The sequence below is a fragment of the Alosa alosa genome, chromosome 4 (genome assembly GCF_017589495.1).
Source record: "Alosa alosa isolate M-15738 ecotype Scorff River chromosome 4, AALO_Geno_1.1, whole genome shotgun sequence".
Classification (NCBI taxonomy): Eukaryota; Metazoa; Chordata; class Actinopteri; order Clupeiformes; family Clupeidae; genus Alosa; species Alosa alosa.
In genome coordinates this window covers 5999076-6025671 of record NC_063192.1, presented here as the reverse complement: position 1 = coordinate 6025671, position 26596 = coordinate 5999076, and the positions used below count along the sequence as shown (strand labels likewise).

Below are 26596 nucleotides of genomic sequence, written 5' to 3'. Positions count from 1 at the left end.
CAATCAATCAATCAATCAATCAATCAATCAATCAATCAATCAATCAATCATTCATTCATTCATTCATTCATTCATTCATTCATTCATTCATTCATTCATTCATTCATTCATTCATTCATTCATTCATTCATTCATTCATTCATTCATTCATTCATTCATTCATTCATTCATTCATTCATTCATTCATTCATTCATTCATTCATTCATTCATTCATTCATTTCATTCATTCATTCATTCATTCATTTCATTCATTCATTCATTCATTCATTCATTCATTCATTCATTCATTCATTCATTCATTCATTCATTCATTCATTCATTCATTCATTCATTCATTCATTCATTCATTCATTCATTCATTCATTCATTCATTCATTCATTCGTTTCATTCATTCATTCATTCATTCATTCATTCATTCATTCATTCATTCATTCATTCATTCATTCATTCATTCATTCATTCATTCATTCATTCATTCATTCATTCATTCATTCATTCATTCATTCATTCATTCATTCATTCATTCATTCATTCATTCATTCATTCATTCATTCATTCATTCATTCATTCATTCATTCATTCATTCATTCATTCATTCATTCATTCATTCATTCATTCATTCATACATACATACATACATACATACATACATATGTGGTAGCAGACACTGCCACCAGGCTGTTATTTGTCAAGCCCGCCCTCCAAGGCTGCTTTAGCATTTATCCTCACCAAGGAGTGTGTGTGTGTGTTCTCTCACAGAACTCATGATGAAAAAATTATGATTGTCCTCTGGCGGGTCAGATAACTGAATCATACTGCTGAGCACAAAGTTGAATTATATTAAGGAACATTAACAAATAGAGCCGTGTGTGTGCGCGCGAGCACGTGCGTGCAAAATAACTTGTTTTAAGTTGAAAACCACTTTGCTAATTTCATCCTCAATCATTTCACAATTGTCATGCCGAAAGAGGAGGAACTAAATGTTCTATAGGAACAATTAGTTCCATTGGAGGATGTTATTCTTCTGAGCTGCCTTGAGTCATCCCTCATGCTCATAGTGTCCCATGGCACATCATCAGACACACATACACACACACACACACACACACACACACACACAGAGGCATTGCCTTAAGTGCCTAGGAACCAGAGCACTGATGCACCTTTAATGACATATACTGCCGATGTGTTTTTTTTATGGAGCCTGGACAGGAGAGGATTACTAAGGTACCACATCAGGACTGACGTCTAAGAGCGTTCCCCCATGGGTACCTGTATGTGTGAGGAACCCCCACTCACACACATACAGTACACCTGTGTTCACACACACTCACACTCTCAGACACTCAGACACCTCTCCCCATGCCACTGTAATGAGGATGGCTGGCTGAATAAGCGCGTCCTGATTAACTGTCAGTGAAAAGGCGGTGGTGGTGGCAGATGGCATTTCAAGCTGCTGTCAAGTAAATAGAAGTCCCGGCTAAATGGGAAGCGAGAACTCTATCAGCATGTGTGCAGGAAACTAGTTTGTTTGTTAGGAACTGCGTGGCTTCGACTGTGTCATAAATCATGGCACGCCGCCCTCCCCTGCTCTGCACACCGTGCTCTCATTTGTGCTGTGCCAACTCAGCTCAGAGTCCTGCTTCCTATACACGCCGCAGATCAGCATGCAAACAGCGCCTCATTCACTCCCCATCGATCGCACTCCAGTGCTCTAGACGGACACCCACAGTAGCATATCACACACACGCACACACACACACACATACAGCACAACCCCCCACACACACACACGCACATGCACTCACACAGATCTCACCCTCACACCCCTGCTATATCTTATTTTCTCTCATACAACAAAAGATGCAATCAGTAACCAAGACTAATCTCTGGATCAGCTTCATGCCATCACAGTCTCTCTATCTGGGAGAGCGTACCTCCGTCTCAGTTTAATCCTAGGACAGTATCTATCTGACGGCTGGCGCTTTCATATGCCTTCATATCTGTGCCGTGCTCTCCGGGAGATAACAGAGGGGTGCATGTGCACCTCCATGGACTGGCTGTCCCCTTAGCACCACTGCTCAGGCAGGGCCCAAGGGAGGGAGGGAGGGAAGGGGAGAGAGAAGATGGATGCCCCGAGTGGAGAGGAGCGCGTGGCCGTTTCTCACGGAAATGAAATTGGGCTGCGCTCCCGGTAGTTCGTCTCCTATCATAAAAGCGATATATGTGTTGGTCGTTAGCCCCTGGCTTTGGGATTTTAATCAGAGGAGGAGTGTGTGTGTGTGTGTGTGTGTGTGTGTGTGTGTGTTTCTGTGTGTGGAGACGTGATAAAGTAATTAACCAAAAAAGTTTGCCTTTGAAATATTGATGGCCGTTATTTGATGAGGAGGAAACCTGCTGGTGTTTTTAATCTTTAATGGAGAGAAGCCTGCTGAGAGTCCAGATCACGATGGCAGAAAGTGTGTGTGTGTGTGTGTGTGTGTGTGTGTGTGTGTGTGTGTGTGTGTGTGTGTGTGTGTGTGTGTGTGTGTTGTGATTTCAGAGTAAAGGTCACACTAATCAACTGGCCTTTTGATCCGAAATGACACCAGACTTTCTCCCCTTTTTTCAGGAATAGCACTGCAAATCAGTCAGCCATTTGACAAACTGACAATGGCTGAGAGTCTGGAAAGGGTAGCTTCAGCCTTGCTCTGCCCCTCTACCTCTCACATTGATTGGTCTAAAGGTTATTCCTGGAGCTAGTCATCAGCCAGCAACCATAGAACAATTTCAGCAGTAGAGATTGATAGAACTGGAATGTCAGTGTAAAATGTTGATTCTCTTGTCAGTGATCTTGTCTTCATAAGTGCCTTCATATTGATCTGTCAAATCTGTAAAACTAAATGTCTGTGAAGGAATCGCATGCTCTAGAATGGAAGGAGACAGCTTTTTAGTTGTTGGACCACACTGGCTATTGCCCATCATCACCTAGGTGACCGCTATAATGTTCTTTTTCAAGGTCCCTCTGGCAAGCAGACAGGTCTTATTGAACCTTTGGGCTCCAAAGAAACGATTTGACCTTGCTAAAGCTGCTAGAAGAGTTAGAGCATCTTGGAAAACCGTTGGGGGACCCTAAAGGAAGGAAATGTCGATTCTTTAAGATTTTGTAGTTTGTCCTTGAGCGTTTTCCTCCTCTGCTCCTAGTGAATCGTGCAGTGCCTCAGAGCACTTTGGAGGTCATTTTGGGGTGCAGGAGAGGCTCTCAGAAAAATATTTCCACATTTCCACGGCTTTTGTCTCGGCTTGTGTCAAAGCTGTCTCATGTGGCATTGAGCTCAAGCGCACAAAGAGACCATTTCATTTCATTTCATTTCAGCCCTGCTCTCCTGCATCAAGGTTATACTGATGGAAATATATCTTTTATTTGTGTGAATGAGTGGGGTGTGTATACGGGTATGCTTTTGTGTGTGTGTCTGCCCCTTTATGTATGTCTTTGTGTGTGTATGTACAGGATGTCTGTCTTTGTGTGTGTGTGTTGTTTCTGATTCTGTATGTGCCTGTGTGTGTGTGTGTGTGTGTGTGTGTGTGTGGTTGTCTGTGTGTGTGTGTGTGAGAGAGGACCCACACCGCAGCTTTGAATGTCTTGAGACCTTGGATCCGGTCTTCTTATGAATTCTTTGTGCATCTGTTTTCCTCCACCGCTTCACACCAATGTCTGAGGCTGTATGCTGCGTAGTCAGTCTACTTCACACCCTCTGTGGGATTCTTCCCTTTGTCACTAATGATCTTTTTTCATATTGTAATATGGCTGCATTGGAACCAATCACAGGCACTATTTTTTTTCACCAGTAGGCAGTCAGAATATTGGTGATGAATGGATAGATTTGCCAGCTATTAAAACACCATTGCAGTATATTATGTAAACAGATGCCTGCAGATAAGAGCAGCGGCATTGTAACAATTACATTACTAACAGAAGTAGATAAGAGTTGAGTTACAAAACAAAATGACACATGGCTAATATTCTAATGTGTGATTATGTTAATCATGTGGAGTCAAACATGTGTGTGTCATCATCATAAACTTTACTTCCTCCTGTGTCTATCTGCCAGTCGTTTTGTTTTCTCCATCAGTCAGGTGAAATCTACTGCTTTTCCTGCACTGCCCCCTGGTGCTTATTGTTTGAACAGCACCTTTTTTGTATCTACAGCCAGGCTCCTCACCACAAATATCGACCTGCATTCATTTGGTATGAAAAAAGCAAACCTTTAGGCTATAAAGCATCTTTTCCAATAACTATTAATCTGCGTAAAAATAAAATGAAACTTTTAAAACTAGGTACCCAAATTATGTTCTGTCAGCTGGTGTCCAATCTATCAAATACAAGACCAAAGGGGAGAGCACTAGCAGCTCCAGACTATGGTGGTTTATGGTATTTGAAAGGTCATGGACAGATGGGATGGCTCATTATAATGCCATGTGTGCTGTTAATTAATACCCGGCGCCCCTCACAGGCAACACTTACCTACTGTAAGTGTGACATTAGCACTGATATTAGCACAGTCTAGATTAATCTGGCCTCGTCTAGATTAATCTGTCTTTTATCTGCTGATTTAAAAACAGCAGGCTTCATTTGGATTCATTCTCTGGTGTGTGTGTGTGTGTGTGTGTGTGTGGGGTGCTTTTGGTAGTGCTTCAGAAAGGTGCCCAGCAGTCCGTAGATCACAGTCAATTAATTTTCATCACAACTCTATTTATTTATTCTGACTTGTCACAGTGGGTGGCATTTCAGACTTGCCTTGAAGAATCATGAGTCATGAGGCTAACAAACAAGCAAACACACTAAGACAGAGTGTCACTGATGACATTGATAATGAAGAACTCCCCTGCTGAGGCTGACATGTTGAAACAGAGTAAAGACACCAGTCTCTGTCACTCTTCATTTGTGACTCCTCTGTCCAGAAGTCAGACACCATGGATACAACTTCCAGGTGTGACCGACCTGCACAGCTCCGTGACAAGCCCTGCGGTGCTGGACGCCCAGGCCGACGGTTTCTACTGCAGGGCGCAGACATGGCCCGCGCCCTCTACCCTCTCAGAACCGCCTGCCCAGCTGGACCCTCTCGGACACTTGAAACGGAAGGAGCTTTTGACTGCAGAACCTCATGAAACATTCATCCCGGGGTAATGAGACGCATGCACCACTACAGAGAGAGAGAGGTGTGCTGCAGCCTGATAATTGAGAGTTTGTGTACTTGCAGAGGGTGTGTTAGAACACTGCAATGAAAAATATAATACAGAATATTACAGAATGTTATAAAGATAGATAGAAGTTGTTAGATTGTTGTGTGAATATTACAGAATGTTTTAGAGAATAATAGAATGTAAAAGAGAGATTGAACATTATAACAACACAAAGAGAGTGTATTAGCCTTTACAATGAGCCAGGTAAATAGAAATATGCATATTTGAGGAAAATTGATATCTGTCTGCATTATCATTTTCAAATCATAATCATTAAGGTTTTGTGTCCACACTAGAACACTATAACGCCATATAAGGGTTTGTTTGTGGTGTCTGGAACACTAAATTGTATCAGTATCATGGCAACTGCACATCATCGTATCTGAAACTTTCCGTTTTCACTGTACACACGATAACGTGAACCCAGAGCTTTCAAATGTATGCATTTTTTGTATAGTTTTCGGTGTCAAAATTAGTATTTTTAAGGGCACACTATGCAGGTTTAGGTATTTTTGCCGACTGTAGAGCTCCCTCTGGAGTTGCGATATATTTATATCTTACTCTGCTGTTGTAAATAGCAAACCTCGTTACTTATCTCCCCTGTACACAATGAAAATGCTTTTGTTGTGGAGGTGAAGGATTAACAACAGATTAACAACAGGCAAAAACTATCTCCAAAGAACTATATCTACTGACAAGGTAATGTTTCACGACTCACAAAATTTGTCGGGCCGCTGTTCTTGAAGTTGCATGGCTGGTTTTCTCAGTAGCAACTCGCTACGTCTATGCTGTATAGCTATGCTAAGTGAACGATTCGCCTATTACAAGTTTGTTCATCATCAAATTGGCTTCGTAAAGGTGAAAATTGCATGTGTGTACCTTTTAATGTGAACGGAAGGGCTAAACAGAGAAATAATTTGCATATTCATATTTACCAGCTTTAATGTGGACAGGGCCTGACTTAGAGACATTGTAAGAACGTTAGCGGGAACCTTTATTGCCAAGGGTGCCAGCATTAATGTCAGAACACATCATGCTGCTACAGATGCCTCATGGCTTGTTTGGTGTTCCTTTCTCTTTCTCACTCTCTCTTTCTGTTTCAATCTTTCAATCAATCTTAAGATGTGAGGAACCATCACAGGGATGCAGTGATCTAGGCATCATAGGCTATGCAACGGATGCCTTGTGTTGTTCTGTCAAAGTGGTCTGTTGTTATTGAGTGCCCGGCTGTGGCCTTTGGCTCTGTGGAGCGCTGGGGGAGCGGACAGGGCAGCAGAGCAGCAGAGCCCTGGCCCTGCCCTTCTCTCTCTCCCCTGCCCTGCCACTCAATACCAAGTCATTTCCTCTCGAAGGGAGATGAAGATGTTTCCACATACGGAGAGAGAAGGGGGTGTTTTTTTTAAAGAGTCCAGTCTTATTGCTTCAGTGCCTTCTGGCGTTTGCTGGGATGAAGTAATTGGGTGCAAGCTCATCAGTATGCTCCTGAGGCACCACTCTGTGTATGTAGGTGTGTGTGTGTGTGTAGGTGTGTAGGTGTGCGTGTGTGTGTGTGTGTGTGTCTGTGTGCTGAGAGTAAATGCTGTCTGTGTACTTTAGGTATGTGTGTGCATGTATGAATTGAGTGTGTGTCCATGCTCGTGTGAGTGTGTGCCTGTGTGTGTGAGTGTGTGTGTGCGTAGCACAACTGTCTCGTCTCCCGGCCCCAGTGTGTGAGACGCGTGCTCCCTGCCAGAATCAATGCCCTGAGCTCCAGCAGTCTCCGGTGCAGCAGCGTATCAAAAGGGCGCTGGCACTGCTTTAATGAGGCAGCCGTGGAGGTCAAGCGGACCTTTACACACCCTAGCAACAACCTGAACACACAGCAGACCACTACGGGCCACTAAAGCCCACACCTCTCGCTCCCCCGCTCTCTTTCCCTCTCTCTCCCTTTCTGTCTCTTTATCTCTCTCTGACTCTTCCCCTTGCTCTCTATTACCGCCTCCCTCTCTCTCTCTCCCTCTCTCCTTCCCTCCTTCCCTCCCTCCCCCTCCCTAGCGTTTAGTTGAAGGGAAGGTCAGATGGACCAATTTCATGGCGAAACAACAAGCTCCAGACGCCTCAGTGAGCTTCCGAAACAGACCCAGTCTCTCACCTCCCTCTGCAGGCCAAAGCTGGCAATTAACAGCGAGGCCATGGGGGGTCATGCACAGCACTGTCATAACAAGGTTCGTAACAAGGTGCTAAGACACAAGAGCCCAGCCTGGACACCTACAGATCTCACCTCCCCAGCCTTAACCATCTCATGCCCTGTGTACTGCCAGTGAGACAAACAAGTGTGTGCCATATCAGTAGCCAAACTAAGTGTGTGTGTGTGTGTGTGTGTGTGTGTTTGGTGTGTGTTTATGTGGGTTTATGTGGGATTTATCGCTTTGTGCGCATATGTGTGTGTGTGTCTATATGATTGCGGTGTTTTTTTATAGGTGTGTGTGTGTGTGTATGTGTGTGTTCAGGGCTTGTCTTGTCTGCGTGTGCTTGTATGAAGGTGCTGAGCAGGCCTGCCCCCTGTCTGCGGTCTCCTCTGTCTCTGCCGTGCTGTGTGCAGACTGCTGAAGCCTCTCAGTGGGGTTCTCCCCGTGGCCACACACACTGAGAGTCCCGTAGGTGACATCATGCCGTTATTTATGGGCCTTCCCTCAGACAGCAGAAGGACATTTCCAGAAACTCCCATCAGGCATCAGGCCCAGTGTCCCTCACATCTGCGGGGAGTGTGTGAAAGTGGTGTGTTGTGGTGTGTGATTAATGATTATAGCTGTTTGCGCCTCAGGGTCATGTCAATATGTTGGATGAGAAATGCACACACATACAGTACACTGCACACACACACAAACATGCATAGGTATCTCTCACACACAAACACACACTCACTCTTTCTCTCTCTCTCTCTCTCATTCACACAAGCACATGCACACTCAATTATTTCTCTCTCACATCACATACAAACATACAAACAGGCCTACAGTATTTCTCACTCAGTCACAAACACATACACCCCTCTCTCTCTGTTTCTCTCTCTCTCTGTCACTCTCCATCCTTCCTCAATCATTAAATCCAATAGGGCTTGTTAGCTGAGATTTGTATGGTTTGTTTGGTATGGTTGCATTGTGCACTTCTAATTGCGCTTAACGATTTATTTCCTGACAATTTAACACAATCGAATCCACCAGCCTAGTGATACAAGCACTCATCTTCATCTTTACACGCCTGCAGGTGAAGGGAGATGAATAAAAATCAGAGATTTTCCTGAACTGACAGCCTTTGCCGGTGTGTGTGTGTGAGTGTGTGTGTGTGTGTGTGTGCGTGTGTGCGCGTGTGTGTGTGTGTATGCAGGTGGGTGTGTGTGTGTGTGTGTGTGTGTGTGTGTGTGTGTGTGTGTGTGTGTGTGTGTGTGTGTGTGTGTGTGTGTGTGTGCTTGTGCGTGTGTGTGTGTGTGTGCGTGTGTGTGTGTGTGTGAATGGGTGAGTGTGAGACATGAAATTGTAAAGCTCTGTAAGTCCATTTACCATTTATAAATACCAAGGTACACATCATTCCAAATACATACTTGTATGTACTTGCCTTGTATGCACTCGCTTGTGCTGTAAGTCACCTGGGATCAAGTCAAGTCAACTTTATTTAAATAGCACATTTCATACACAGAGGTCATTTAATGTGCTTTACATAAACAAAAACAAACAGGAATAGTTGATAAAAGCATTGTAGCGCAATAGTCAAAGAATAGTTTAAAAAGTAAGAATAATAATAAAAGAATAATAATAATGTTCCGATGGACATGAATGCTGAATGGATGATTGAAGAAACGAATGAATGAATCTAATGGCCATAAATATATACTCATGAATGGTCTATGCATACAGATATCTTATTGCTATGCTGTCTAACTGCTCCTGAGGTGGACGTGTCTGGACGTCTGTCCTCAGAGCCCCACCACAGGTGCCTCATGTCTGGCCAGGACGGCTGCATTGACCTGGTGGCGACAGACTGGTGCAGTGGCTCATTGGCACTCGAGCGACCTGTCTGTGTGTTTGCCATCCAATGAATGGAGACACGGCAACGCCCTCTCCTCCTCGAGAGACAGTGGGATGAGCCTGTGAGAGCTCTCCTCTTGTTTCCATGGAGACCAGCCAGCCAATCATGCGGGCCGACCGTGGACTGTACTACAGAGAGCATGCAAGAGGTGGCTACTGGTGATAGGTGGTCTTGATGAGCCACACGTGTGTCTGTGTCTGTGGTTCCTGTTGTTATCACCTTGACATAGAGTCTGCAAGCTGTGTCTCATGGCCACAAACGTGTGTGTGTGTGTGTGTGTGTGACTGGGTCAGATCCCCTTGGGAAACTGTTGAGCTGAATGCTCACGTAACACAATGTGTGTGTACATGTTTTTGCCGTGTGTGTGTGTGTGTGTGTGAGAGTGTGTGTGTGTGTCTGTGTCAGAAACCCCTTTCATGCGGTTCTGGATGCTGCTGATGTAACGCATGCATGCTGATGCGGTTGCCTACGTCACAGCTCAGCTCTGCTCTGTAGCTGCTGGCTGTGTTCCCTGTCATTCCGTCAGTGTCCCTGTCCCTCCCTGCTCCACCCCTCCCCAGCTTCCCCTGCTCTTCACACCATCCCTGGGCTGCTCACAGTCCCGAGAGGGAGAGAGAGAGAGAGACAGAGGGATAGAGAGAGGGAGTGAGTGAGAGAGAGAGAGAGAGAGAGAGCCTTGGGAGGAGCATGTATGCGCGCTGCAGCCAGCCAGTAACAGAGTGAATGCACCTCAAGCTGTCCTCCCCCTCCTTCTCCTCGTCATCTTACACACACATGCGCGCGCACACACACACACACATCCATCCACACACACACACACACACACACACACACACACACACACACACACAAGTGTGCGTGCTGCCTTGCTCATTCCCTCCCTCTCGCTCACAGACCACAGTGCGAGCAACCCCCCTCCCCAGACACACACACACACACACACACACACACGGATAGCAGAAGGAAGCATCCCAACATGGCTTACAGACTGTGTCGCATGTGAGTACCTTGTTTTACCCTCCCTTTTATGGGGGGCACACCGGCAGAATTATCGAGAGAGAGAGAAGTGTGTGTGTGTGTGTGTGTGTGTGTGTGTGAGCTATGGTATTACAGGGGAATAGCAGGATGACATTTGATTCTGAATCCGCCTCTAATTGACCTGCTGAGTCACACAGGACGCGCAGACAATGTGTCTTTTGGGATGCAGTAGTGTGTGTGTGTGTGTGTGTGTGTGTGTGTGTGTCTGTTTATATACTCCCGGATGGGGGACAGTCCTGTGATTATTGTATAGAAGCACAATCCATATGGAGGATTATGTTTGTTGTGATGAAAGCAATTTCAGAATAATAGAAGGCGTGCTTTTGTCTTCATTGTGATTCATTGTTTTGGTTTCTGGGCACCTTGAGGTTTGTTGTTTGTGCTCTTTTTCCCTGATGGGACTAATGTTACAGTCCCGCAGAGAGAGAGAGAGAGGGAGGAATGTTACAGTCCCGCAGAGAGAGTGAGGGAGGGAGGAATGTTACAGTCCCGCAGAGAGAGAGAGAGAGGGAGGGAGGGAGGGATGGCGTTTAAGGAAGATGTTTTGACTGATCCATTCTTCTCCGCTCCACTCTGCACAGCCCGGCTCTGTACGGCTCTGGTAGCTGAAGTTGTTTGTGCTGCCACATCACTTATGGTGTGTGTGTGTGTGTGTGTGTGTTTTTGTGTGTGTGTGTGTAGATGTGTATGTGCGTCGGTGCGTGCACGTGTCTGTGTCTGTCTGTGTGTGTAAATGTGTATGTGTGTCGGTGCGTGCACATGTGTGTGTGTTTGTGTATGTTTGCATCACGTGTTTGTGTGTGTTTGTGTGTGTCTGTGTATGCATGTGTATGTTTGAGTGTGTATGCGTGTCTCTATGTGTTTGTTTTCCTAATCTCACTTGAAGGCTCGCAGTGCTGTGTTTTTGTGATGAAGCCTACCCCTTCAGCCTACTCTGCTCGGGATATTGCCAGCACATCTTGTGAGGTTATTCAGCCTCCTGGCTGCGTGTGTGTGTGGTGTGTGTGTGGTGTCTGTGTGTGTTTGTCTCTGCTTCATCACAGATTTGTTATGCATATCAGTGCCTGACATCTGCCCTCCATTTCCAGTCTCATTCAAATGCAGCCTGTAAGATTCTCAACACAGCCTGGGTGTGTTTATTCCTACCATCATAATGCAGCCATTAGATCTCTGTAATTAGCCCTGGACATCAGATAACTTACCAGTACTGTCATTTCCCAACTATTACCTGCGGTTTATACATTGATTTTGCAAAATGTCTTCAGCTATGAGGTTAATACACAGGGGCAGTTAATATGTTTTTTTTTTGTTTTTAACTTGCATAAAACACTGTCCTGCGGTTTATACACAATGCGGCTAATACACAGGAAATTACTGTAACAGTCCTTCAAAGACTGTAATGGCCCTTTAACGTCCATATCTGCGTGTTGCATTGGTAGGTGTGACTACCCTGATGTAGGACATTTCCCATATATCGGCCTGGCTTATGTGAGTACTGGCTTTGCACTGGCACTGTGGCATCTGACCCAACACTTGTTTGTGACTGACATTATCAGACATGAGCCACTAAGTAGCTGATGGACAGGGTGAGATGTGGCCCAGATCTGATTCTGAGTCAGCGACAGTCATGGTCGCCTGAGGGTTGTCAGGAGGCGTTGATTAAAGCTCAGCCCAGTTAAATGTAGAAACACGGCTGTCACTGACAGCACTGTGTTCCCAAAATGCCAGCACATTGTGCCTCTCCCCTCCTCTCCTCTCTTCTCCTTTCTTCTTTCCCTCTCCTCTCTCCTCCTCTCCTCTCCTCCTCTCCTCTCCTCTTGTCTTCTCCTCTCCTCTCCTCTTGTCTTCTCCTCTCTTCTCCTCTTGTCTTCTCCTCTTGTCTTCTCCTCTCTTCTCCTTTCTTCCTTTCCTCTCTTCTCTTTTCCCTCTCCTCTCCTCTCCTCTCCTTCTTCCTTTCTTTCCTTCACTGGTTGTCTTCTCACTTCTCCTCTCCTATCCTCTTGTCTTATCCTCTCCTCTCTTCTCCTTTCTTCCTTTCCTCTCTTCTCTTCTTGTCTTCTCCTCTCCTCTCCTCTTCTCCTTTTCTTCCTTTCCTCTCTTCTCTTCTTGTCTTCTCCTCTCCTCTCCTCTCTTCTCCTTTCTTCCTTTCCTCTCTTCTCTTCTTGTCTTCTCCTCTCCTCTCTTCTCTTCTCCTTTCTTCCTTTCCTCTCTTCTCTTCTTGTCTTCTCCTCTCCTCTCCTCTCTTCTCCTTTCTTCCTTTCCTCTCTTCTCTTCTTGTCTTCTCCTCTCCTCTCCTCTCTTCTCCTTTCTTCCTTTCCTCTCTTCTCTTCTTGTCTTCTCCCTCTCCTCCTCTCTTCTCCTTTCTTCCTTTCCTCTCTTCTCTTCTTGTCTTCTCCTCTCCTCTCTTCTCCTTTCTTCTTTCCCTCTCCTCTCTCCTCCTCTCCTCTCCTCCTCTCCTCTCCTCTTGTCTTCTCCTCTCCTCTCCTCTTGTCTTCTCCTCTCTTCTCCTCTTGTCTTCTCCTCTTGTCTTCTCCTCTCTTCTCCTTTCTTCCTTTCCTCTCTTCTCTTCTTTCCCTCTGCTCTCTCCTCTCCTCTCCTTCTTCCTTTCTTTCCTTCACTGGTTGTCTTCTCACTTCTCCTCTCCTATCCTCTTGTCTTATCCTCTCCTCTCTTCTCCTTTCTTCCTTTCCTCTCTTCTCTTCTTGTCTTCTCCTCTCCTCTCCTCTCTTCTCCTTTCTTCCTTTCCTCTCTTCTCTTCTTGTCTTCTCCTCTCCTCTCTTCTCTTCTCCTTTCTTCCTTTCCTCTCTTCTCTTCTTGTCTTCTCCTCTCCTCTCCTCTCTTCTCCTTTCTTCCCTTCCTCTCTTCTCTTCTTGTCTTCTCCTCTCCTCTCTTCTCTTCTCCTTTCTTCCTTTCCTCTCTTCTCTTCTTTCGCTCTCCTCTCATCTCTTCTTCCTTTCTTCCCTTCACTGGTTGTCTTCTCACTTCTCCCCTCCTCTCTCTGTACAGATAGCGATCTCTCCTCTTAATGAGTACAGAAGTGGCGTCTTTGAAGTCGACAACAGGCAATCTCTTCCAGTCACTCAAAATCCTGGAAGCATGCGGTTCGGTCCGTGACATTGGCATTTCAAAGAGCTCTGGTAACACAGGGTTTCATCCAGTGCTTTGTTGTCTTTTTAGAAACATACGTGCACACATGCAGACACATATTCACATGCACATATACATGTACTCACAAACATTTACACGTATACATGCAGTACATGCATTAATTCCCTCATATATACAAATCCAAATATGCAACACATGTGCATGGACACGCGCACACACACACGCATACACACCGCACACACACACACACACACACACACACACACACACGCATACACACACACACACACACACACACACGCACGCACACACACACACACACACACACACACACACACACACACACACGCACATTGTCCTCTTCCTCTTCTCACACATTATAATGAGAGACGCATCACCATCTGTGTTCAGTGAACATGTGCAGCTCCATATTGCTGTGGCTAAAAACAGTGCTGGAAGTAGGAGCTCTCTTTTTTTATATATATATATATATATATATCTATATCTGTAACTAGCACTGTATGTGTGTGTGTGGGTGTGTGTGTGAGTGTGTATGCGTAATATGAGGTCGTTCCATGCTCACCAGGGCAAAGCATGCTGACCATCTTCAAGGTAACTATGGATATCAGGTCAAAGGTGAACCGTGTGCCTGCGCGCACGCCAAGCGCTGTTTCAGCAGGAAGCATGCTAGTGAGGCAGTGGAGAGGGTTTAGTCGCACTGCAGATGGGTGTGTGGGAGGGAGGCAGGCAGCGAGTGACCCGCCCGGGAAAGAAAGCAACCCTGGGAAGCTTCAAGCAGGGAGAAGTACACGAGGTGCAGCTCTAGTGCAGGCTCTTTATGTCTTTCTTTATTTCTTTATTTTTCATTCTGGCAGGACGGTAGGGTGTGCGTGTGAGTGTGAGTCTGTGTGCGTGTGCGTGTGCGTGCGTGTGTGTGTGTGTGAGAGAGTCTCGGAGGGAGCAGACTGGTGCAGAGCTGTTTACCCCAATCCGCCGCTCTAGACGGCCCAGCTATGAGCACAGGGAGAAAAGCGAAATCTTTCAGTTGGCTTTACTCGCCTCAGCAATGTTCCATAAATAAAACCAAAAGACAAACACCTCCGGGCAAGTCTTTCTGCAAGACTAGGAGGCGCAGGGACCTGAAAATAGACTCACTCTTATTCCACCATATAAAATCAACTAAGTTTAACTCTCAGTTGCCATTGACAACAAATCACACCATTGCCCTCATCCTTCTTGCTTAAGTAATAATATTAAGTCACAGAAGTAGTAATGCTAATTCAGATAATTAAATGATAGTAGCACTAATGTGTCTGGATGAGCTGGACACATCGACCCCCTGGGGGAGGGGGTTCTCTCCGTGGGGGGGCTCTGACTCTGTGTTTCTCCTTGTGCCTGTAGGTCTGTAGACACTTTGCACCAGTATTGCTGCCCTCCTCCGTTGTTCAGTAAGCAGCTAGCTGTGCCCGCCCCTGTCTCAGAGTGCAGGTAAGCGGAGACCCTACCGTAGTCCCACCTCTAAAGGGGGTGGCACACGGGCCAGCGTTTTTTGAGCGATCTCTGTTGGGTAATCAATCACACAACTGTTGTTATTGAACGGTCGTGACAAAGTTGGGCACCGATTTGAAGTCCTCTCGATTCAAATCTTGATGCCCATAATCAGTGAGAAAGTGCCCAAACAACATTGCCCGGCAACATCGCTCAAAAAGCTGCCCTGTCCGCCATCACCGCCACCTTTACCCTCACGCAGGCTCAGAGAAAGCTCCACAGCAGCGCACTCGGCAGCCCTGAAACCAATAAAGATAAAGTAGATTTCATACCAGCTACCTCAGTGGAGAGGCACTCCGTAGATGGCCTGCCATAGTACTGTATCTCTAGTGATGATCTTTTGTGTTTTTTTCTTGATATGGTCGTAGATTGTAATGCATGATTTGGAGTGTCCATTTTATGAATGCGGTCATGTGAGTGTCATAGGAGCAAGTAATTCCAGGTCATGATTGTTATTTTATTATTTTAAAGTGCACACTTGGCACATTCATCTCTGTTAAAAATATACCATTTTTTGATGTGCGCATATCAATGATTTTTTCTGACCTTTAGTTTTAAGAGTTTTAATCACGATTAATCGCTGAATTCCTATAGTTAATCACGATTAATCATATATTTTATCGCATGATTAAAATGATATTATTTTGCATTGCTGAATTTTCCAGGAGTCCATATTAACAATATAAAGCAATTATTGTGTATCTTGATTAGGATTCAAATGAAAGCAAAGCAAGTTACTTCATTAACTGAACTTTAAGACATAGGTCTATTTGATTATTTCAAATCAAATGTCAAAAGATGTGCAGCAGACCTGAGGCAACACAATATATTCTTCAGAAATATAGCTAATAAAGGGCATAACAAACATAAAATACTATATTCATTATCTTTGAGTTCAGTTGAAAATAAGGAACTTTTCGACATTAGTGCACTGCCATTTTAAAGGGTTAGGCTACAGTCTATGGTGCACTGTCTCTTGCCACACACATCAGCGCCGAAGTTTTTAACACGCAAACACTGGATGAACAATGGATTTTATGGAGCGGCGTCGACCAAATATAACTGAATCGTGATTTACACGGCGGCAAAGTGCGATGCTGGTGTGTAGAGTTGTATTGAAAAGAATGGAATCTAATGTACAGTAAATGAATGTCGAAAACAGAGTGCATCGCACTAATGTCGGCATCGGTGTCCACAGCAATTTAAAACACCATTCAGCTGACCGGGAGTTCAGAACTGCGTTGGTGTTTATTATACAAATCTACTCTTTGGCCGGCTCATAAGCCCAAACAAGTGTGTGCAGCATGCCTTTACGTAGCCTACTAAAGGCGCATCATAGGCTACATTTAATCTGCATCACGCCCCATTTTAGCGGAAAACAAGTTAACATTATATCATTGATTTTCACTAAAGACAGCTAGCCTAATCACACCTTGATGTTACATCTAGTTATTAATTTACAGGCCATTCAATCATTTTACTAACAGGGCAGTTATGAAGAATTATGTGTATGTAACTTACTCATGTCTAAACTATGTACAATACAACCCATTCAGAACGTAGCTACACTTACCATATCCCATGTAAAACGGTGGAACTTCAGTATAACAGGCATAGCCAATTATCTCACTTAGTTGTAGGAAAAAGGCTACATCCATATTACAAGTGATAGAATGAATGTGTGACTTTTATGTTTAGTTGATGTTATGACATGTAACGTAAATGACATGTGAGCTTGCCGAACTTATAGTCAGCCACGGGCAGTTTGACTGTGCCTACATTCGTGACACTCCTGTTAGTAGGCCTAAACGGGAAAGAGCAAAAAATAGGAACATAATGGTCACATTAATCCCATAAACACACAGATAACTCTTACACCAACCTTATTTTGTGCCTCACGTTTGTTTCAAGATTTAGTAAGTATAAGCCCTTTTCGCTCCCCACTTTGATGCAGCATAGGTTTCCATTATCCAAACAGCTCCCTTTCCCCTAAAAGGGGGCGTGTACATGCAGCACGGTCTAGCTAGATCCAGTGTGGTGTTGTAGTTGTTCTAACGTTACTAGTTGTTGCAACAGCATGTGAAAAAACTACAAAGTTTGTTACACCAAAAAGAACGTTAATCTCGCGATAAAAAAATGACGCCGTTAATATAGGTTTACGTTAACGTCGTTAATAACACGTTTAACTGACAGCACTAGTTTATACTAATCACTATCAGTACATTGCAGAGCTTTAAGAAAAGACACACACATACACATACTGTACACACACACACACACCAACACACCAACACTAGCAATTACATCTCAAGGCTGAGAAAAACAGAAAAAGGCAATTTTCAGGTTTCTAGTCAACACCTGAAAAAAGATTGCCTCTGTTCAGCCCATCAAGCCCAACACATCACTCATGTAGCAAGCAGTAACGGTGTTCACCCTTCTGTCCCTCCCACTCTGTCCCCTCCATGAGCAGTGTCGGTCGGGCAGCCTTAGCTCCAGCCACCCCTCCTCTGGCTCTGTCTCTGGTTCTCTGGCAGCATTGCTCAATCCCAACCCCGGGCTCTCTCCGTGGAGAGTCACGGATGACTCTTTAGCAGCTCGGTTTGATCGCACGTTGACAGTGTAATGGACAGAGCAGGGTGATTAACGGCCTCTGGTCAGTTGGCACAGCGTGGGGTGTGCGGTGTTAATTTTATGTTGAGCGACGACTCGGCGAGCGTCATCCGGCCGGCCCCTAGTGCCGTGGTGACGCGGTGACAGATGATAACCCAGTTGGTATGCAGTGTGCAGCAGTGTCCCAAGCTGCAGCTCATACGAGACCAGCAGGGACTCAGAGAGTGGCTTGCCTGGCAGACTGGCTAGCTCGACAATAGCCCTGGTGTCTAACCCCAAACTGGGGGGTTGGGGGAGTGGGGGCAACAGGGGAGCATTCAAATTAGGAAAACAGAGGCCAACATTCAAGGTGAATACATTTTCTTTGAACATTCAAATTTAAATGGTATTGTGACAACAATGCAAATTGGTAGTTTTAAACAATAAGCTAAGCCTTTGCCCAGTGTCCATATTTGGTTGTGGAGAACAGTCTCCTCAGTAGTTTGTTTGTGAACTCAAAGTAAATGAAGAACAGTTTGAAAGCATTACCAAACATTTGGAAACCATAGCAAACATTTACCTTTGTTTGCTATTTTGAGTATATCTCAGATTATCAGGGCTAAATATATCCACAAACATATCCACACAGTAAGCTTGTGAGGATATCTTAAGAAACACCACAGTGACTTTCAAAGCAGATCGATGTGGTCCAACACAGCTATTCATCTTCTCACATCCTGATGAAGTACTGTACAGGTTGGATAGAATTTATATCAGATTTGTCAGATACGCATACAATCACTGTTGCCCATGTTATCACAGAACACCACACCACAGACAACGAATGCTTCAGTTGTAAATTAATTCTAGGTTTCCAGTAAGATCGATTGAATATTGCAAAATCTGTCAGTTTATCAGCATATGTCACACTTTCGGCAGTGACCATATTGGCTCAGGATTTGAAATAGAAAAAAACATATTCTGCAACTTGTCATCATTCCGGCTAGTAACTGTCCAATGGTCTTTTCAAATAAATACATTCAAATATACATCATTTCAAAAATCCAAAGCAATCATGACTCTGGAATTACTCCTTGTCAACACCTGGCTTGTGATCTTAGTTATGCGTATAGATTGAAGTGACTGTACTGTACTGACTCGTCAGAGTGAGGAACTCCATTAGTAATCCCAGTGCATTTGGCAGTAGTTTGTGGCCGTTTGGCTCTGTTGTGTGTGTGTGCTAGGTGTGCAGCGTGTGCCGACCATCTTCTCCCGCTGTTCCCTCCCTCTCTGACAGGGACGATAATGTCCTCCATCAGTTCTGTTGCCCTCCCTCTGGAAGCAGTAGTCCTTCAAGATAGCCGGAAGTAAGACAAAGGAAGGAGCAGGCCCTGCCTCTACCCCTGGATTCACTCTCCTTCTCTCTGGCTTCTGTCTTTGCCCTTCTTTCTCTCTCTCTCTCTCTCTCTCTCTATCTATCTCTCTCTGTTTTTATCTCTTTATCTCTCTTTCCCTCACTCTGTCTCTGTCATATTCTCTAACTTTTTATTCATTATCTATCTATCTATCTATTTATCTATCTCTTCCCTTTTCTATCTCAGTCTTCTTCACCACCCTCATGTGTCTATTTTCCACTCCATCTCTTTCTCTTTTTTTTCTCTCTCAGGCTCTCTGTCCTTGCCTGCTCTCTTTCTCTCTCTTTCTCTCTCTCTCTCTCTCTCTTCCATGCACTGAGACTTTTCTCCACCTTTCCTCCTGCATGGGCGCTCCCGAGGCCTGAAGCTCCCCCGTCAACTGGAGGAGCCCTGCAGGAGTCGTCTCCTATCCTCTCCTCTCCTCTCCTCCTCTCATTCACTCACTCGCTCCCTCACTCCCCTCCTCCTCCTCCTCTCTGAATGTCTTCCCACTGCCCAGCCGTCACCTCGTACCTCAAAACCAAACACAAGGGACACCTAGGGCACCCTCCATGCAATACTTTTACTAGTAATGTAGACACAGTCAATTAAGGTATGTTTTCATGTAAAATAGCATCATATGGCTTTCAAAGGGACTTGAAGATAATGCAAAATGATGATGTAAAGTATGTAAGCAGACATGAGGAGGAGTGGGTGCTTGCACTTTGAGATGTTATGCAAAACAGAGAAAACCTCAATGTCAATGCAATGTATTAATCCGAGAGCACTGCATGCACTGTTAGAATACTATTATTATTATTATTATTATTATTATTATTATTATTATTATTATTATTATTATTATTATTATTTTATTATGTCTCATTCCAAGATAATTCAGTAGAATCATCGTATTGTAACCACATGCAAATAAAAAATGTTATTTTTAATGGTCTTTGTCTTATTAGTCAATTAATGTTATTTAAAGAAAATATACTTTAGCATAATATGTGCACACTATGTTTCTGTGTGTGTGTGTGTGTGTTTGTGTGAGAGAGAGAGAGAGAGAGAGAGAGAGGTATTTCTGAATTTACTGTATGGGGTGACTGCCCAACTGATGCGGTTAGCTGCAGTCTGCAACCCGTATTGTTTGCTGTTGGCCACTAGGGGGAGTAAGCTCAAAAAGCAGCAGTCAGTGTAAGCAAAGCCACAAGGAATCTGAGTTTTATGTGCCTTCTCCACTGCTGTCTGTGTTGGCCCATCAGTACTGATAAGGTTGCCTCTGTATGTGATTGCAGGTGTGTGCAGAAGTACATGAATGTTTTTATGTTTCATATTTGTGTGTGTGTGTGTGTGTGTGTATGTCTGTCTGTCTGTGTCTCAAATACATATTCTGTCTCTGTGACAACAAGACTTGGTGTGTGTGTGTGGGGGGGGGGGGGGGGGGGTGGCTAATTTGTCAATGCAGGCGAGGGCAGGGCCTGCACCCAGGAGTTGTACTGATGTCTCACTTAGCCTCCAGCTCACTGGGCCTGCCGTGCTTTCACTGCAGTCACCCACACTGGGCACGGAGCCCATTACAGCACAAACATAAATCGAATAAATAAGGACACCGCCTGCATTTCAAACATCACACACAGACGTACAGTGCAGCCACGTACAGGCCTGTCTCATTCACTACCCGATTAATAAAGATGAACTGTACATAGCAATTAAGATCAACTGTTTACCTAAACCAGTTATCATACACAACACAAGCATCCAGCTGCTTAATGTAAGCTTGGTGCTGTTAAACATGTCTAGCTCTTTCACTTCAGATTTTTTTTAATTTTCCACTTTCCTCGGACTGTGTTGGTAGCCACCTCGGAGAGTGTGGAGAGTCTGTTGATGTATGTATTGATCGTCCATCTCTGCCTTTGTGCGGGTGCTGCTAATCTCCCCTTGGCAGAATTTCATTGATTGTCTCTACAGGCGTTTAGATACAAGGGAGGTGTGTGAGTGTGGTGGTGGTGGGGGGGATCATTCTGAAAAAATCTCTGTCTGTGTCTGTGCCTGAGGCAACTGGCCTCTGCATTTGGATGAGTGAGAGAGAGAGTGAGTGAGAGAGAGAGTGAGTGAGAGAGAGAGTGAGTGAGAGAGAGAGTGAGTGAGTGAATCATGAGCTTCGCCCATCTCTCTTGGTTTATTACACAACCTGACAGTTGGCCTCCAGTTCACCTTGTTTTGATTTCATGTCAGTCAAGTTCCCCCTCTGAAGTTAATGCCAGCATGATTATATGTCAACTAAAGACACATCATTGGCTGCCCGCTCTCATAAATGAACAACGAATGTCTTCTTCCACCCAAATGGTTTCCAGTGAGTTAGTTTCAAGCATACTGTAGTCTCATCTCTGTCTCAGAGTAACTGCTGGAGAAATTCAGGATATTCTTTCCCTGCTCTGTCACTGACCATTTCACTAGGGTTGGAAAATCTCTATGTTGGTATAATGTCCACACAAAAAGATGAATTTGTATTTGAAACATTCAGCTTCATGTTCATATTTACACTAAAGATAACTTTGTTTGACCATTCCCACTGTCTCATTTTTATATTTCATATTTCAGAGTGCCTGTCCCTGAAGCGCTGGCTAACTCCTGTACATTCTGCTAATCAAACAGCAACAGCAGCAGCTGCTGCAATGACAAAAAAAAAGAAATAGTAAAAAAAAAAAAAACTGCTGTCAGGAGGGAATGTGTAGTTTAGCGTGGTGCAGATGGGACTCATCCCAGTATGCCCTGAGAGATGCCAGGCAAACGGCAGCGCCTGATTGGTCCCCCAAACATGTATCCGTGCTTGCATTGGAGTTATGTAGCACACGTGTCGTTTGCTTCTGTAGGACATGCAGGCTGCAGAATCTTTCATTTATCCCTCTTCTCTCTTTTCCCTCTGCTTTTTTCTTTTCTGTTTCTCTCTCTCTATCCCTCTTTTCTTCTGCCTGCATGTCACCTCTTTCTTTTCCCTGTCTTGACCTCACTCTCTTTCTCTTATATTATGTTTTTTCTCTCTGCTTTCTTTTCTCTCCATATATCCCTCTCTTCTCTGTTTCTCTTCCTTCATCTCTCACTTATGTTTTTTCTGTCTCCTTCCATCTGTCTCTCCCTGTCCCCCTCCAGCTCTCTCTTCCACCATCCAACAGTCTTCTCTCTCTCTGCACATGCATCCCTTTCTCTTCCCTCTCCCTCCCTGCACTCTTTCTTTCCCCCACGTCTCCTTGCTTGTTCCTTTTCTGTACAATATGCCTTTCCTTCCCTTCTTCTCTGTGCATTTTCTCTCTCTCTCTCTCTCTTCTTTTCTCCTGCCTGTCCTCTCTTTTTCTCTTTTTCTATGTCATGTCCTCTATGTCCTGTGTTTCTCCCTCTCTCTCTCTCTCTCTCTCTCTCTCTCTCTCTATCAGTCACTCTGTCTCTCTTCTTTCCCTCTCCCTGCCTGTCACTCTCTTTTCTCTTTTTCTATGTCATGTCCTCTATGTCCTGTGTTTCTCCCTATCTCTCTCTCTCCGTGTTTCTTTTCTGTCTCTCACTTCCTCCCTCACTTTCTCTGTTTTTCTGACTGTGCCTTTCTTCATCATTTGTCCCTTTTGTCTGTCTCTACTAACAACGGCCCCACTGTCACATTCAGCGTGTCGTCCAGCTCTTAGTCAGACCATTTGGCCGAAGCACGTTTGCAGCTGCATCATCCATCACTTCTGCTGGACTGACTGCTGTGCTGCTGTCGCTTGTCCATTTACAGCACTGGACAAGCGTCCAGAGCTCCAGCATCACTCCAACTCCATCCACAAACTCACCCTACTGATCTCCAAAACTTGCAAACTTTTCCTACAGATATGAGATATGTGAACTTTCCCTACAAGATCTCCAAAATGTGGGAATTCCCTCCACAGATCTACAAAATATTTGAACTCATCCTACAGATCTCCAAAAATATGAATGCCTAAAGAGATGCAAACTCCATATAGATATCTAAAGGAAGTGCACCTTGCTAATCCTATGTCCACCCTGCTAAACATATGTATATATAGTCATAATCCTGAAACAAACACACGCACAAACACACATACAGCCAGGACTGTTTTGGGAAAATAGTCTGAAAGAACAGCTCTCCTAAAGACCTCAAACGCTACCAAACCCAATCCCACAGATGTACAAAACATGTAAGCCCTTCTTTCATGTGCTGCTGTGTGTGGCGGAGGCGGAGGGAGCCCTGCTGAGGGATGTGCACCGGTACTGTATGGTACTGAGGCTTCAGTGATTCGGTCCAGTATTATTTCTGCTCCTCTAGTTCTGTTTCAGAGGATTACATGTGTGTGTACAGTATGCGTGTCTTACTCACTGTGTGTGTGTGTGTGTGTGTGTGTATGCATGCATGTCTTTCTCACTGTGTGTGTGTGTGTGTGTGTGTGTGTGTGTGTGTGTGTGTGTGTGTGTGTGTGTGTGTGTGTGTGTGTGTGTGTGTCTTCATATAATGTCTTCCTCACTGCGTGTGTGTGTGTGTGTCTTCATGCAATGTCTTCCTCACTGCGTGTGCGTGTGTGTGTGTGTGTGTGTGTGTGTGTGTGTGTGTGTGTGTGTGTGCGCACACACACAAGCAGTAGCCTACCACATGGTGAAGATGGAGACAGATGGGTGTTAGTAGCACTGCCCACGCTAATAGTTAGAGCAGGATAGAACTGAGAGAGGGAGAAAGAGTGTGGGAGAGAGAGAAAGAGGGAGGGAGAGGCCGCATCAAATGGATTTGCACATTAGCGTGAAACATTACTGTAGCAGTGGAATGACCGCTTGTTTGGAAACATGCCTTAAGAAAAGAGTGCTTGCATAAGAATTTGTTTCCCAGCATAATCATTTATGTAGTTAATTTGCAACAAAACCATCTCAAGTTAAAGATGTGTTGTTAAAGCCATTCAATTAGACTTGGACTCGTATTGAGTTTGTTTTGCAACTCTTTACTTTTCTTGTTGCGCACATTCACATTCCAACATGCAATGTGGCATATTACACACATACTCTGTCCAGGGTGCACCAGGGGACTGAGGCTATTGGGGAAGGGGATGCCACCTGTGCGGACCATAAGGGAGTTGGAAGCCCTCTGTGAGGGTTTGTGTGTCTCTGTTAATCTTATTTTTTGTGTGTGTGTTTGTGTCTGTCTGTTGTGTGTGATTGTGTTTGGGGGAGGGCTGCTGCATCAGTATTCTATCACCTCCAACCCCTCCCCACACACACACACACACACAACAGCACTGGGTTGCATTGTGTTTACCATTGGCTTGGGAGAACAAGCGTCTACAGTGAAACTACAGGTTCTACTAGTCTTATACACATAGTTTAGAGACATGCAAGCAGACACACACACACAGGAACTTCCATCTCTGCATTTCCATGAATGCAGGATCCCTATTGGCTGCTCTGCCTACTCTGTCAGTGTGTGTGTGTGTGTGTGTGTGTGCAGTGCTGGGACATGCATCTGTACTGTAGGTGCTGAGTGCACACAAAAAGATTATCATGACTTGAAGTGGCATTCAAACCATTCCACTGCCTATTGCAACCTCACACTGCAGACGGATATATTCCACACATTCCCGGTGTCCCCCTTTTTCTCAGGTCTAAATTTCAATGACATCATAGGAATAAAAACCCCTCCTCCTCGCTCCTGCCTGGCCAATCAGAGGTGTCATAGCGAATGCTCTTTTTGCAATTTCAGTCAGGTTGTAGTGTTGCCGGGCAACCAGAGTCGATGCATCTCGGCACGGCGCAGTCTCGTGTGGATGGCAGCTGAGCTGAGGGGTGTGTGTGGTCACCATCTCGCAAGACCCAGGAGGAGAAGGTCACTGCAGTCCATCTCTCTCCACTCTGCTCAGGGGACAGGAGCCTGGTGTAGAGCACAGGAAGGTGAACGAGAGGAAGAAAGGATGAGTGAAGGAGGGCTTGTCCTCTGCGTTAGCACCATCTCTCTTCTACACACACACACACACACACACACACATGCTCGCACAGTCACACACAGCAGCTGAAGCAGGAACCTGGGAACCTCATGGGCTTTCAGTGTGAGTAGCACAGCGTTATGCAGACAGGCGCACCAGCAGACTTCCGATTCTGATTCTTCTCTCACTGACCTGGATTCCAGCTGCTACTGCTGCTGTCACTGTGGAGTGTGTGTGTCTCACACTGCTGTTACTGCTGAGTGTGTGTGTGTGTGTGTGTGTGTGTGTGCGCCACTCACCAGCGTCCACCGCGTTGTGCCCGACACGACTCCATTTGGACACCGCTGGTCCATTATTAGAGGTTGAGATACCGTTTGGCTTCGCTGTGAGCTGGCCGTGGGAGTTTCGTTGGATGTGGTTCGGCATCGTTGGCACGGCTCAGGGGCGAAGAGAGGAGATCCCCGTTGGTGGAGATTGAGGAGCGAGAGGATGCCAGTTTGCCTCCTCCACCACTGGCAGAGTGGACCGAGCGGCCGTGACCACCAGGGGGATCAGTAGCACTTCAGGCGTCGGCATATGGTTCCAGGCGCCTGCCATGCGGAGTTGCCCGCACTCAAGGCCACTTATCTCACCGCTGTCCCATTCATCTACCTGACTGCCGCCTTTCTGCCCGGTTGGCTGAACGCCACTGAAGATGCTCAAGTTTAAAGCTCGCTGCTTAGACTACTGGCAGTTTCTCTGCCTGCAGCCAAACTCTGGCTTCTTAAAAAGGTGAGTCAGATTCAATTTGCTTTTCATTTGTACCAGATAACACGCGAGTCGCGTTGTAAGAGTGAGTGTTTAGCGTTCAAGTGTTAAGTAGGTTATGGGATTGATTGAACGGCAGACCCCGGTGTGTTCTCAGTGGTGTGTCTTCACACACACACACACACACACACACACACACACACACACACACACACACACACACACACAACCCCACAGCAACAGTTTTTCCTGTTGAATGAGTATGAACGTGGTTAATACAGTATATCTCATTGGGATTGACCATTCGAGTTCTGAATGAACTGCTAGGTGGTCAAATGAACTGTTGGGATGTGTGTTGTGCTCCAAACTGATAGTGTGGTATTGATCTCAGAAGCTCTGTTCACACCCTCTCTCTATGAAATCACCTCGACCTTCACCACCAAATAACCCATCCCATCCCCCGTCCAGTTTGTGAGGACCATAAAAATCGGTCTTCCAGGTTTAACTACCTGTCATCTTACCAGTCCCTGTGGGGCTATTTGTGTGTGTGTGTGTGTGTGTGTGTGTGTGTGTGTGTGTGTGTGTGTGTGTGTGTGTGTGATTGTGTGGTTCTGTTTGTGAGTGTGTGCAATTGTTTGTGTGTGTATTTCTGTACATATGCCATATTGGGAGAATTTGACAGTCCATGAGTAGTGGCACCTGTTAAGAATGGAAAGGCAGCATCCCGTTGTATTAATGCATTTATTATTGTGCAGCCTGGGGGAGCCTGTCACCCCCCTCCCCTGGCTGTGGTGCAGGCGTCAGGCAGGCAGGCAGCAGGTCCTGCAGGCCCCCCAGAGAGCTGTTGAGTTGATGCAGGGGTGGCTCACCAGCACAATGACAGCAATGATTTCTCTTTCATTCTTTTTCCCCTCCCCCCATCTCTTGT

At 45.3% G+C, this 26596-nt stretch overlaps 1 protein-coding gene across 7 annotated transcripts in view; it reads left to right on the top strand.

The window, feature by feature from the left end:
* The window catches only part of LOC125294036 (IQ motif and SEC7 domain-containing protein 1-like), a 121298-nt gene that overhangs the window by 29165 nt on the left and 65537 nt on the right, over positions 1 to 26596 (top strand). For 3 of the 7 annotated variants that reach the window (XM_048242390.1, XM_048242383.1, XM_048242391.1), the window contains exon 4: positions 4944 to 5165. The exons of 1 other annotated variant lie outside the window; for it this stretch is intronic. In XM_048242390.1, coding sequence (XP_048098347.1) covers positions 4944 to 5165 — 222 coding nt within the window. Of the gene's footprint in view, positions 1 to 4943; positions 5166 to 10165; positions 10290 to 25237; positions 25693 to 26596 lie in introns of those variants that run through there. 3 more of the 7 variants (XM_048242384.1, XM_048242389.1, XM_048242387.1) reach the window with 3 other exon arrangements.